General features: G+C 40.5%; 1 protein-coding gene across 1 annotated transcript in view; it reads right to left on the bottom strand.

Annotated features, from left to right (window-relative positions):
• ABCC4 (ATP binding cassette subfamily C member 4 (PEL blood group)) overlaps window positions 1–14,767 on the bottom strand; it is a 248,131-nt gene that overhangs the window by 150,164 nt on the left and 83,200 nt on the right. Inside the window, exons 9-11 of the mRNA XM_081045495.1 lie at window positions 6,972–7,073; window positions 3,262–3,351; window positions 1,858–2,049 (exon numbers count right to left, since the gene is read on the bottom strand). Coding sequence (XP_080901621.1) covers window positions 1,858–2,049; window positions 3,262–3,351; window positions 6,972–7,073 — 384 coding nt within the window. The remainder of the gene's footprint in view (window positions 1–1,857; window positions 2,050–3,261; window positions 3,352–6,971; window positions 7,074–14,767) is intronic.

The following is a 14,767-nucleotide window of genomic DNA, read 5'->3' as shown; positions in this document are numbered from 1 at the left end:
TATAAGACCCTGTCTTACATTATATTATAGTAAAATAAGACCGGGTCTTATATTAATTGTTGCTCCAAAAGATGCATTAGAGGTAATTGTCCGGCTAGGTCTTATTTTTCGGGGAAACACATTATCACCAGAAAGGCAAGGTCTGCTACTGGCCCAGGTCTTTGGAGTCTGATCTGGGCATCAGCCAGGACTTGAATATAAGGTAAAGAGTAAATGCCTCAGATCTGTTCACTCCACATCCCACATTTCACCTTCATGTACCACCCAATTTTTAAAATAGGTCTTCCTTATAAACTTTCTCAATTGAGAAGCAGTGAGGCACCACGCAAAAGCATCATCCAGAAACGAATCTAAACCTGAGCTGCAAATGTTTAGGTGAGATGTTCCATCTCCCTAAGCCCCAGTTTTATCAACTACAAAAGGAGGATAGAACATCGAAGACACTGGTCAAGAATAAAAGTTCAAAACCTTTGTGTGTGTTCATGTGTGTGCTCATGTGTGTGCATAAGAGAGAAATAATTATCACGTGGACTCTGAATAAATAGGAGCTATTATTATTACATTTTTTCCTTCTTCTCTTATACAGTATATGTACTATTTAATAAAAATCTAGCTTGTAACTGTTAACTTGATGTCATTTCTAAAAACACATAACCTCTTATTAACAATAACCCAGGGAAAAAAAATAAAAGTCCACTAAACAAGCAATTATGTTTTGTTCACATCCTCACAAAATGCTACTCACCTGATACCGTCTATGATGTTCAAGCCATTGTTCAGGCAAAATTACTATTTCCTCACAAAGCTGGTTTGGAGCCTTCCACACAACACCTCTGAATGCCTGTCCCAGCCTTTCCCACACAGCATAAAAGAACAGCCGGATGTGCAGACTGCACTGAACACACCCCAGGGAGAGCCCTTTAACGCTATTATCCACTGATTGTTATAACCCAGTGAGAGTAACATAGTATTTATCAGTATCCGGTAAGTTCGGGAAAGTTCAGTTTTCATCATTCATTCACTAGTTCTATTTAAATTTCAATGTACAATCAAACGTTTCATCCTGTCATTTTGTGGGAAGTTCAATGTTATTTCTGAAAACAACCTTTCCCCTAGGGAAATGATGCAGTATTAGAAAGAAATCTAAAACATTCCATTTTCTTTAAATAATAAATTACAAGTCAAAAACAAAGCGGCGAGGAAAACCATAGAACAAAGAAACTTAGAAGATGAACCAACCGAGTGCAAAGTGCAGACCTTATATGGTCTGATTGAAGCCAATGGATAAGATTTCTTGGTGAGATAATCAATGAAATGTAAACACTGACTAGTACATTGACGATATTAAGGAATTTGGGTCATTTTTCAGGTGTCATAATGTGGTGTTTTTTCAAAGGCTTCCTTATATTTTAGAAATAGCCAATGAAATGTTTACAGATGAACTAATGAGGTTTAGGATCTGCTTCAGAATATTTCGGATGGGATGAGACTAGCTGAGAGCAGCAGCAGAGAGGAAACGGGGCTGGGTACGTGTGGGTTCATTACACTATTCTGTCTACTTTGGTAAACTTCTACAATTGTCTATTTAAAAAAAGGTTAAAAGTGAATAAAAACTTCACAAAATAAAACAAAACACAAAAGTAAAGCGTTCTGCGAATGCCATGATCACATCAGGATTAAAACAGTGTATGTGTGTGCACATGTGTATTTACACAGAAGACAAGTTTAAAGGACTAAATAGTATTCAATCATCCTTCACACTGACAAATGAAACTTTTAACAAATCTTGTCGTTTAAACCAACACTATTATTATTATTTGAAATTCGAGTATATGCAGCTTAAAAGTCATCACTCACCTTTTTCAAAGCACAAGCCTTTATTACTTGTTCATATCGTTCCTTTTCATATTTCTTCCCAAATAAAATATTACTCCTCACAGTTCCTGAAAACACCCAGGGCTGCTGGGAAACATAGGCGATTCTTCCATGCACAGTGACCAGGCCCTGGCTCGGGGGCAATTCCCTCAGCACCGCACTTAAAAGTGATGACTGAAACAGATTGCAAACAAACATGTGTACAGGCAACATGCAGGACAGAACAAGCCACTGCCTTTCCCGGGCCTGTGGTTTGATAAACGTTATAGCCCTTTTGTTTCAAATAGGATAAAGTACAGTCCTGGAAATTGTAATTAAAAAACTGAAAAATAACATCATTGGTCATTGTCAACTAATGGTTGATAAAGAATAGTAATAAAACAGAGTATAACAATCTACTCTGACCAAGAGTTCCCCCAAAATGAACTGCTTTACTCAACAAGGACTAATTAAGAATAGTTAGCATTCTTAACTAACAGAGTAGCCCTGCACAATATATTATTTCATATGTCTGATGTTTAATGCAGTACCAGCAACCAGGTACCCTTTACTTGACAAAGACTTGATCCTGAAAAGCTACGTGTACATATTTATAGCCAATGCACCAGAAAAGATTATTTAAAGAAACTCTGAAGTGAGTCATGTTTCCAAAGAGCAAAAATCCATAAGAGAAATAATCCCTCTATCATTTATACAGTCTATGCTTAGATTTCTATATTTTGTTGTTTCAGAACATGTGAGACGAAATGTGCAAGCACATTTCCTTTAAATCTGTTACAACACACAGACATGATCTTGTCTACATGATCAGAATGCTTGTAACACAGAGCTGATGTAGTCTGTTTGAGTGTCTGTCTCGCCTCAGAAGCTCGTTGCTTCTGGAGGGCAGAGCATCTGGGTCTATGCTTTTATGTGTCTCTTTTGCACAGGGCCACACGCGGTGCACACTTACTGAATGTGTGTTGACATGATTTGGATAAGGCCTATGAGGAAATGTTGAAAGGTTTCTGGAAGAGTCTTTACAACGTCCAGACTCCTGGAGGGTATGCTCTGATAAAAAGAAGTTCCCATTTTCTCAGTCATTCCATCCTGAGCAGCTGTCACTTAAATAATTTCCTTCACTGAGAAGGCCAACTTTCAGACAAGCAGTTCCCAACTGTGCAACTTGAATCAATAAGAAGTAAAACATCATAATGTGTCTTATCCAGTGTTATTTAGCCATGCAACCTTCTTTCAAAAGTAACATTCCATGGGACACACTTTCAGAAATGCCATTCTAGAAACACCCAATTCAGATCTATGTCACATATAGCTTGGGGCTCAACCCCAAGAATTTAAGATGGAATGTGGCATTACATCAAGCTGCCAAGAGGCATTACAACTTACCTTTCCTGCTCCCACAGGTCCGACCACAGCTAACAATTCACCGGGTCTGACAGTAAAGGAAAGACCTTGTAGGGTTGGGGTTTCTGATGCCTACAAATTAAAGTTTACAAAAATGTACCCATTTTAATAACATCACGCACATCACTTCCAAAATTGGAGAAAACAATGAAATAGTCACTGATACATGAATATAACGCACATCTTTCTCCTTCCTATTTTAAGATATTGTGTCCTGGAGTCCTTTTCATCCAATCATAGCTTTTTGGGGGTTTGAAGCAGCTTCAGTTTCCTTTAAGAAGGCCCGTTCTTTTACCAGGTTTTGATACAGACACAGCTCTCAACACAAATTTTAAGTAGTGTAAATGACAAGGCATCTTCTTGATGTTCGCTAACTTATTTAAGATAACATACTTAACAGAACATTTAGTGTGGGTGGTTTTTAATAACATGTTTTTTTTATAACCCTTGGTTCTAATCTCCCACTTCATTAATCTCCACAAGGTGGCAGCATATGTACATGGCATGCTAGTCCTTTACTAAGAAAGAATTTGAAATCTCCACTCATCTCCCTATTTTCACTTGATAAAGGATGAATCTCAGAAATGCTCAGCAAGAAAGAAGGCCCTTCAAAATAAAGTCACACTTGGCAAATAAACTCCTGTAAACGGTGGTCAAGGCTGGAACTAGAGATCTAATTTAACAACGAGAAAAATGGCGAATAAAGAAATAAAGTGTCATATCAGGATGATAGAGTCTCAATTTATGTGGAGCGTGCATTACTTGTCCTGGCTAAACAGGGACCACCAAGTACTTCTCCTGTAAAAACACAGAGGTATCGGCAACAGCATACACTCCAAAGCAAGGGGGAAGAAGGATAAAGTACACATCAGGCTAATGATAAGTCATGTTCCAGAACAAACGATGGATTCTAAGACAAAGAGAGGCAGGGGAAATGCATCTTTTTTTTCATATACTAAGTTTGAAGCAACTCTCAATAACTGCTGTTTAAAAAAACACACACACAAAAACTGATAACGTTTAAAAAAAAAAGAGTGGGGTACGTGTGATTACTAAAATGCCCCCAAGACTAAAAGCACGTGGCAATAAAAGGTCTTGAATAATCTTCAAAATGAACAATGTCTTTGGACATAACTGAATTGATTCAAGGATGATCACAGAGTAAAATAATGACAATTATTTTTAATCACAAGAAAACTAGCCCCCAGCCCTTACAGGAATTACTAAAAACTATCAATAAGAATCTGGATATTAATACATGAGAAACATTTTTCTAAGCTTCTCCACTTTCATCATGCCTAATAACTAGTTCCTATTTTACTATTTCCACTCAGTTTTGACTGCAATATAATGAACCACATACAAACATCAGCTTCCTGTTCGGGCACCACTGTTTCTTGGGCAAGACAGGCAGTCCCTTCCCTGTGCAGGTTTCAGGATCAGACACTGCTCTACCTAGTGTGACCAGAAGGGGGCAGCATTCAACAGTCAGGGGTGCTAGTGCCCCTTCACGCCCTAGTTGTCCTGGTTTAGCTGTGGCTCATGCAACAATGATCACAGACTGAGCCCTCCCTCTCTGTGTCAGACATCGTCTAGGCCCTGGGGATGCAGCAGTAAACCACACAGACAAAAACCCCAGCCCCGTGGAGATTTAGAGGCTCCCACTGGACTATAAATTTTAAAGCTTAGAGATTAACACCAACTCCTTTATTTTATGAATGAGAAGCCAGTCGGTGAGAAGAACTTCCCCCACCCCCACCTACCTGACTGGCTGTCTAGTAGACAGCTACTCAGAGTCCATGTCTTTCTCCTACATCGCAACCCAGCATGTACTTCATCTTGCCTCAGCTTCTCTCTGTGCCTCTGCCCCACCTGAGGGCTTTCTCTCTCTGTCTCTCTCTCTCTGTGTGTGTCTCTCTCTCTCCTCCCCCCCTTATCCATGACCTAATGTGACACCCCCCCCAATTACCCCCTTAGCATAGTGCACAATCCTCCCATAGGCAAGGCCAGCACGTAATAGGTTGTTCTGTACAACAATGCAAGCTGCAAAAAAGTCTAAGAACCTGTTATTAAGTTCTTGGAAGAAGAACTAAACAGCTCATTTTACAATGTTGCATAGTTTGGAACAAAATAAATCTGGTCACGGGGCATACAAAGTATGTGTTAGCTACCTCAGTGCTTCATCTCACTCAAGGCATTCAATAGAATAAATACATCTTCATAATGCAATTTTAATGGTGCTGTCTATAAATGCTTACAACGTATCATGAGGAGCATTCGAAGCAGGAGGTAGGCACATCTGCCTACTAAGGTAGGGCAGGGTAAGTAAGGCACCTTGTGTGAGCTCCGGTGTGCACAAGGTGCGAGGAGGTGCTTTTATGTATTTGGGAAGCCACTATTGTTTTGGTGGAGATGGCAGGCACGTTGAAGGTGGCACAATACTTAGGGTCACAGGCATGAAAACACAGGGAATCTAGAGTTGGGACACTTGTACCCCTGGAGAAGGGGCAACAAAGTGAAGGTGGGAAGGGGCGCAGGTGAAGAACGTGTTTGCTCTAGGCTCCGTTTCCGACCCTTTCCCTGCTATACTCAGAACTGCCAGATCCTGCGAACTTCCAAGTTAACTCCAGTTCAGCGCTAGAGAGCGCTGTCTGAGGCCAAGAGGCAGGAGAGGAAGAAGCTGACCCCCACCAGGACCTCCACCTGCTGCTAGCAAGCCTTTCTGCTCTGGTCACATCACCTCTGCAGTGCCAGCACCCATGTGACAACCCTTCACACGGTAGTCCCCACTCCAGGCAAGCAGGCTCCTGGGTTGTGCTCCCAACAGACAACCCCCCTGCTAAAAGCTGCCTCCTCCCTGCATCTCTCTGGCCCTAGAGTGGGAAGAGCTTCCTGCCATTGCTAAACTCTGGGTTATCTCACCCACCACCTATGTAACTAATTCCCCTCATGAAATTCTCTCCTGTGGTGTGAGTTCTGTTTTCCTGACTCATCCAGACCCATCCAGAAGGTTGTGCGCAGAGGACCATGGAACCAGAAGAGAAAAGCATTACAGATGTCAAAAAAAGAGGGCTGCACTGAGTTTGCAAGTTTGAGAACTTAGTGAAAGTGGTCCCTGTTTTTTTTCCCCATTTGCCTAAATGTCATAAATAAACCAAGTGTTGGAAAAGCCTTGCGATCTCACCAGTTCTGCCTGTCACCTAGCCACATAGTGAAATGCCTGGGGCTCACTGGTGTTTACTATGCCCGCCTGCTGCGTCCTCCCTGCTCTTGGCTGCCAGCAAAGTAGCCAGCACCATTCAGAAGCTTAAAATAGGGGAGCTGCCACCCTACCACACAGCAAAGCACCAAGTCATGGTTCCATTCAATACGTGGTAGAGTGTTTGATAATATCAAGGTAAAAAAATGTACATTCTAATCCTGTATATTCTAACATTACAAACTTATGTACTTTAAATTCAAATGTGGTAACACTTTGAAAGTTCTCTTAAAAATGAGATAAAACATGTCAAACACCTCAGGCTGATTTTACACTTAATCTCTTATTCCTGATTCTGAGAATTGTTATAATGTACTGTCAGTAAATGAGCAAGTCACATTTTATACCATGTGTAAAAATCTCAAAATTCTATTAAATCTATGTCACCAGTTATCTTTTAGCAGTAGTGATCTTATAACGGAGGATATGTTACCTTATCCCAAAAAGCAGTAAAATCTTGCACATGCACTATTGTTTTACCGTCTGATGGCGGCTCAGCGTTGCACTCTGTTATCTCATCAAGCAACAGAAAATTCTACAGAAAAAGAAAAAACACAGATTGTTTAAACTGCAGGAATAAAAAGCACAAACAAAAATAATTGCTTTCCTAAACTTTGCGGTATAAAACTTTACACAGCCTACATAGCCATTTACCTGTATTTAAAGTGGTAGTTCACACCAGAACATACTATATAACAAATAGGACACTTGACCCTTGAACAACATGGGTTTGAACTGCGTGGGTCCACTTACACATGGATTTGTTTTTTCAAAAAATACTGTAAATGTATTCATTTTCCTCTTCTGTATGATTTTAATAACATTTTCTTTTCTCTAGCTGACTTTATTGTAAGAATACAGTATGTAATGGATATGACATATAAAGTGTGTGTTAATCAACTGTTTATGTGATTGGCAAGGCTTCCAATCAACCTTCTAGGCTACCAGTAGTTAATTTTGAGGGAAGTCAAAAGTTCTACGTGGATTCTCAACTGTGCGGAGGCGAGGTGGCTCTAACCCGTGTTGTTCAATGGTTAACTGTATATCTTATAGTACATATTTCATATATTTATATTTTATAGTATATAATATAATTACATATAGTATTATATATATACTGTATATGCAGTAGAGTATTCATGGCTATGACACTATCTTTGTAACTTTCTCAACAAGTGCACTTCTTAGTTCCTCTCTAAAGAGAAAATATGGCTCCACACTTGAACACATTTAGAACCTGCATGTTTTTATTGTTTTACTTTTGTGTCACTAACAATAAACACAGGAGCTCGTAGGAAATAATTCCCTAAATATTTACTGAATCCCACGATCTGCCAGGCACCCATGGGACATGCTGGGACACAAAGACGAGACGAAGGCCACTCCCGAGCCATCAGGAATCAAGCAGACGCAGGAGCCCAGGTAGGGCTAACGGCAGGGACTCCGAATGAAAGCCCTGGCTTTGCTGTGTATTTGTTGTGACCTTTCCCTGGGCATTTAAGCACACTCTGCATGTCTCCTCCTGCGTGTCAAATCAATATATCTCTACTTGTCATGATGACTCGTCACTGTTCTAAAAAGAAGACACATGTAACTTTTTAGGTCTTAAAAAATATTTTATAAGCATCTGTTCGCAATCACTTGTCTTTTCTCCTTAGTAAATGCCCTCTCCTCGACAGAAGGAATGGCCATATCTTCTGTTTCTTGGTATTTTCCACACTAGTTAGGGGCTATTCAATACTACTGAGCTGAATAAAACAGTCCAGCTAACCCTTACAAATCTAACATAATGATATATAGGAAAACTTCCTCTTGCTCTGCAAATGCTAGACATAATTCAATGAGGAAAGCTATAATGGTGCAGAAACTGAATAAACAACTGAGACCACCCCCACACCCCAAAACACTTTGAACCTGTAGTAGAGACTATTAGCTGTCCTCAAAACTCTGCTCTCATTCCTCTGTGGTAACAAAACCCTGATTTTCAGCTGGTACATGGCAGTGTAGAGAGAGGACCTCTCTCCCCAGCTTCCCATGCAGCTAAGCATAGCCATGTGGAAAGTGACAATGTCTGTGAACCTTCCTCTACCTCACAACCCCAGCTTTGGAGGCTGCCAGTTTGTTCAAGGCCACACACAGTGGAATAACAGGAAAGAGTGTGGGTCCCTAACACCATGAAGGATCACACTAGCCATGGAACTTGTTATGAGGTGAACTGTCCCCCACAAAAGACATGCTGAAGTCCTAACCCCAGTTAACTCAAAATGTGACTTTATTTAGAAAGAGGGTCATTGCAGATGTAAATAATGAAGGTGAGGTCACACTGGAATAAGATGGGCCCTAAATCCACAGTGACTGGTGTCCTTATAAGAAGAGAGTCACAAAGATGGACACACAGGAAGTAAACAGTCATGTGATGGTGAAGACAGACTGGAGTGATGCAGTTTTAAGTCAAGGAATGCCAAGGTTTGCCAACGACGACCAGAAACTAGAAGAGGCAAGGAATAATCCTCCGCTACAGGTTTCAGAGAGATCATGGCATACTGACATCTTGATTTCAGTCTTCCAGCCTCTAAAACGGTGAAACAATAAATTTCTGTTGTTTTAAACCACCCAAGTTTGTGGCACTTGGTTACGGCTGCCCTAGGAAACCAATACAGAATCTTACAAGGATTTTTGCAAGAGAGAAAAATAAACTCCGTTGTGTAAGCAGCTTTAAGATGGGTGTTCTAGAACCCACAGGCAAACCTAATCCTAACCAATATAGGAGACAACTGAAATAAGCGTGTGAAAATGTTTGAAAAGGAGAAAACAGCACATAAGTAACCTGCTACTCTAAAAATCATAAACACTCTTCAAAATTCTTGTCTATCACTCCACCAAGCTATAAATTTTATTGTAAGTTCTACTTAAAAAGAACCACTGCTAAAAACTGAAAATGAAAACTGTAGGCAATGGAATACTATTGTGCCGTAAGAAAAGATGAAATAGTGCCATTTGTGACAACATGGATGGATCTTGAGATCATTATGCTGAGTGAAATAAGTCTGACCAAACAAAGTAGAGAACCATATGATTTCGCAGATACGTGTATATAAAACTGAAAACAACAAAAGAATGAGACAAACAAATGAAGAAACAAAAACTCATAGACACAGACAATAGTTTAGTGGTTACCAGAGAGTAAGGGGGGGGGGGGGGTAGAGGCGGGTAAAGGGGACCCAGTATACGGTGATGGAAGAATTGACTCTGGGTGGTGAACACACAATGTGATATATAAATGATGTATTACAGAATTGTACACCTGAAATCTATGAAACTTTACTAACAATTGTCACTCCAATAAACTTAAAAAAAAAAAAAAACTGTAAGAAAAAGAAATTGTGTTCCTACATGTTGCTCTCCAAAACCCAGCTAGTAGAGACACAATCGGTCCATGCATCCATTCCCTCATCCACCCATCCAGGCACGGTGAGAACCTAGTTAAGATTGGGCACTGCTATTCCGACCTGCCCGAAGCCCATGTCTAGGCAAGGAGGCCGAATGGACAGACTGTGGTCTGAGGAAACCTCTGCAGGTTTTAAACTCACCACAGCCTGATTTCTCTCTACACACCACCTTTCCCATAGTCAACCAAGTACCAACTCTAGCCCATTTTACCACACTTCATCACTCTTCCCAATTCTCCATTCTTCTGGAAACATAATTTCAGAATCTCATTTACTACCAATTATTGAAAATACCGACATAGCTTTTTGGCTGCCTCCCTACACTTCCCTGTTCCTTCCCCAGCACTCCCCAACACCACGGGACCTATTCCAAACACCACTCCTCACTGATCTCCTTAAAACACCTCTCTGAGAGTGTCTACCTTGCTTAAAACCCTTCATGAGCCATCCACACTCCCAAAATGGCCTTATTCTGAATACTAATCCCACCTACCCTTCTGAGTCAATTTCAAATGCTAATCCTACTGGGAACCAGATCAGGATGGCCCCCAGCTAGCACTGCCCTCCCTACCTCAGAATCTCCACAGGGACTTTAAGTCACATAAAGGCTAGAGACTTTGTCATCACGTCCTTTACAAACACAGTCCCAATTCCAACTAACACGGAGCCTCACATAGAGTCAGCATGTCAAAGATATCTGCTAAAGGAATAAACAGATTATGTGGTTGGTTCAAATGAGTCAACCCACTGAATATATCGCTACAGCCTTACAGTTAACATAAAACATATATAAGCAAAAGGTTCTACATGTTATAAATCTTGTCTAGACAGAATAAAATTCTGGTTTTAGTTTAAGCGTATAAGCAACACATGAAATTCAATATTCAGTGTGTGCATATTACAATAGATATATCCTACCTTCAAAAAAGGAAAGAAAACCAATGCACAAAGTGAGGAAGTAAATGTGCTGAGTATTTGTCCATAAACAATAGGTCTGGGCAGAGAAAGAAGTCACAATCTTCCAGCTTCGAAAGCTCACAAGAGTGCTGCGTGGATTTTTCTCTAGCACTCAAGCAGATGAAAAAGCTGAAATTAAATTGCCATTAGAGCCACGAAGCGCATACCCAGAACAGGTCATACAGGAAAGTATCAGACACTGGAGCCAAAAAGATTGACTTCAGAGTGGTTGGTAGGCAAAAACCTAAGCAGCTTTGTGAACAATATAACCTCAGAAACAAATTTTACTGGATGCAGAAGCTGCTGAAGACTTTCAGTGCTTTGAAGTTAAGACAAGATTTTTAATAATCCTATTGAACTCATTCAATGCTGAGACCATCAGTCTACTCTCTTGCTAAAAGAAAAATAGAGGGAACTTCTCGAGCCTTTAACTTCATAATAAATCCTTCCTTTTCTGTACATGAAAAAGGATATTGAAAAGAATGTATAAAAAAAGAAGACACTACACTGTAAAGCCCACATGTAGGTTTGCCATATGGGCATGGAGCACAGCACCATCTCAAAGGTAGAATTTTCTTCCTAGGCTTCCCAAATATGATCTTACTGGAAATCACTCAAGATGGACCGATCAACTGAGTCCCAGGCTACAGAAGACAGTGCTGGAGCAAACTTTTAAGACCATGTTTTCTAAACTGTACGTGCCCACCAGGTTTCCAAGCCCATCTATGGTCAAACATCACCTAGTTCTGATGACTGATCAGTATACGCAGCAGACCTTTTCTTCCTCTCCTGCTGCCATTTTCCCCTTCCCATTGCACATTAACACGTCTAACTGAGAGACAAGGGAAGGAAGAAGTACACTTTGAATCAGTTAATTATACAACATCCCCCCCTTATCCGAGGTTTCCTTTTCCATGGTTTCAGTTACCCACAGCCAAATGAGTCCAAAAACCCTAAACAGAAAATTCCAGAAATAAACAATTCATAATTTTTAAATTTTGCTTCGTCCCGCCCAGCACTTGAATCATCCGTTTTTCAGCACATCCACCTCACTCCATCTCATCACACTGCCAACTGCACCATCTTAAATCATCACAAGAGTAAGTACAGTACAATAGATATTTTGAGAAACCACATTCATGTAACTTTTATTACAGTATGTTGTTACAACTGTTCCACTTTATTATTAATTACCATTAATCTCTTACTGTGCCTAATTAATAAATTAAACTTTATTATAGGTGTGTAGGAAAAAGCATAGTATACATAAAAGTTCAGTACTCTCCCCAGTTTCAGGCATTCACTGGGGGTCTTGGAAAGTATCCCCCTCAGATAAGGGGGGACTACTGTATTCATTACCTATTACCTTTGTTAGGTATGTAGGAAAGGAGGCTGAACGGGGCTTATGGTCCATTAGTGGACCTTAATCACCTGGGTATTTGAAAAGCATCTTAGACTTCAAGACCAAATTCATACTCTTCTCCTCCCCAAACTTGGTCCTCTTCTAATATCCTATATTGCAATGAATACAGGTGATTTTGCAGCCAAAACCCAAAGCAGCCCATGATTCCCTCCTATTAATGAACTTCTCCCTTCCCTCCATACCCAACTCAAGCGTGATCCTGAGTAGATGTAAAATCTGGCCAAGTCTCTATTCCATCCTAATCCAACCTACATCACCTCGTTCCTGGACTACCCACACCTCTTTACATCTCCCTGCCTTACTCTGGATCCCCACCCCCAGCTCCCTGACCCATTGCCCAGGCTGCAGCCAGGTGAGCTCTGAAATAGCTAAAAACTTTAATACTATCAGTAGGGTCCAGTACAGTCCCCTGCTCAGGCCTCCAGCGCTGTCTACTCTGCAGCTTCAGACATATTTCATTCCTCAAATATATGATCTTCTTATGAACTAAGAGTTTTTGTCTCATAACTATCCCCATGAAAATGCAAAGCATATGCAAAGCATCAGCCTCCTACCACCCTCAACTCTCCTGCCGTTACCAACTCTCACACATGTAATTGTCCAGGTAACTACTTTAGCCTTCCCAGGATGCACTGCTTCCAAAATTACTTCAGTATCTCTGCCAAAGCACTTCCCTAAGGCCTTTCCTTCCAAGGACTATGGACACACAAATGCACAACAACCGTGAGTTTCATTACTTGCTTCTTTATGAATTTCCCTTCACTTGATGATACATAAATTCCAAGCAGGACTTCTGTGCATTTGCTTACCATTGTATAAGACACATCTAACACAGCACCAGGCTTAAGGCAGGTGTTCAATTCTATTGTGGAGTAAGTGACTGACTGATTGAATGAATGAACAAATGAATTCCAAATCTGTCCCCCAAAAATCTAGCATAAACCAAGACAGGTGTTTGTTTTTCCTCTCAAGTGATTTAGACTTAATGTGGTCTTGATGTCTTTCATATTTGCTAAGCACATTTAGACTGTGTGCTTTCTTCCACAATCAGGGCAATGTTTCCCAAATGTGGCCTATTTTCAGGTACATGGGGGCACTTTAACTAAAGATACAGATACCTTGGGCCCTAGCCAAAACCTAGTGAATTAGAATCTCACCAAGGTGTGATAATTTAGTTTTAATAAGAATTTCATGTGATTCTGACGAACTAGAGAACTAAATTTTAAAAAAGGTTTAGAAACCATAGGGACAGAAAAAGAGTCTAAGACCTAAAAGAAAAAATTTTCAATTATTACTTCAACATTACCATGAAGCCGTCAGCCATGCTAACCCCAACGCTTTCTCACCACTCTTATTCTCTGCCATTTGTCTCCCCTTTGCTGAAAGCAGCTACTGTTGATCAGACCTGTAAACTCACAGGCCCTTCTTCCTGCCAGAAACTTTCTGTATGTGAGGGAGAATTGAGGTTTCCTGCCCAAATCCAAGATACTTTGTTTATCAGGACACAAACTAGCTTGACAAAGTTAGCCCCTGCAAAATTCAAAATTTTCAGCAGGTTATAATTTTAATGTACATGGGAAGGAATTTCAAGCATTAGATACAGTTTAGGTGCATTTTGGTAGAAAAGAAATAAAAAATCCTACCCAAACATCTGACCACAATTCCCTGAAAGCCTTCTGTAGGACCGCTTTCATGCTATACTCTTTGATGTATTACATAACAGATCAGAGAATGAGAGTTACCGCTTTCCACTAATTAATACTCAATTGTTAGACATTTGCAGAATCCCACAGACCTGACAGAGCTGAACATTTCCTTCAGGTGCACATTTTTTGAGCACCTGCTACCTGTGAGGAACACAAAGATGAACAAGGCACTGTATCAGCCCTTTAGAAGCATGGAGTTCAGGGGCAGAAAGAAATACATAGAGACGGCTTCAATATTTGGCGTAAGTGGGAACAGCATCATATCTGGGGAGCTCAAAGGAAGAGAGTGGGATTCAAGAGAGTGTGATGGTTAATTTTGTGTGTTAGCTGGGCTAGGCCACAGTCCCCAGATATTTGCTCAAACACCTCTGGATGTTACTATGAACACATCTTTTAGATAAGATTAACATTTAAATCAGTAGACTTTGAGAAAAGCATATTATCCTCCACAATGTGGGTGGGCCCCATCCAATCTCTTGAAGGCTTTAGGAGAAAAAGACTGACCTCTTCCAAAGAGGGAATTCTGTCTCCACACTGCATTCCAACTTGAGATGCATTTTAGCACAAAGCCCCGTGATTTTAATCTTCTTTTATCTCATGATGGCCAGTTTAAGACTGTCAGACTAATTCTGTTAACCAGGTAAGACTGAATGTTTCTATTTATCTACAAGGCCCAAGGAAAGCCCAGCTGTCT

This window comes from Rhinolophus hipposideros (assembly GCF_964194185.1).
Source record: "Rhinolophus hipposideros genome assembly, chromosome: 4".
Classification (NCBI taxonomy): domain Eukaryota; kingdom Metazoa; phylum Chordata; class Mammalia; order Chiroptera; family Rhinolophidae; genus Rhinolophus; species Rhinolophus hipposideros.
The sequence above is the reverse complement of the archived record's forward strand: the minus strand, read 5'-3'. Positions and strand labels throughout refer to the sequence as shown.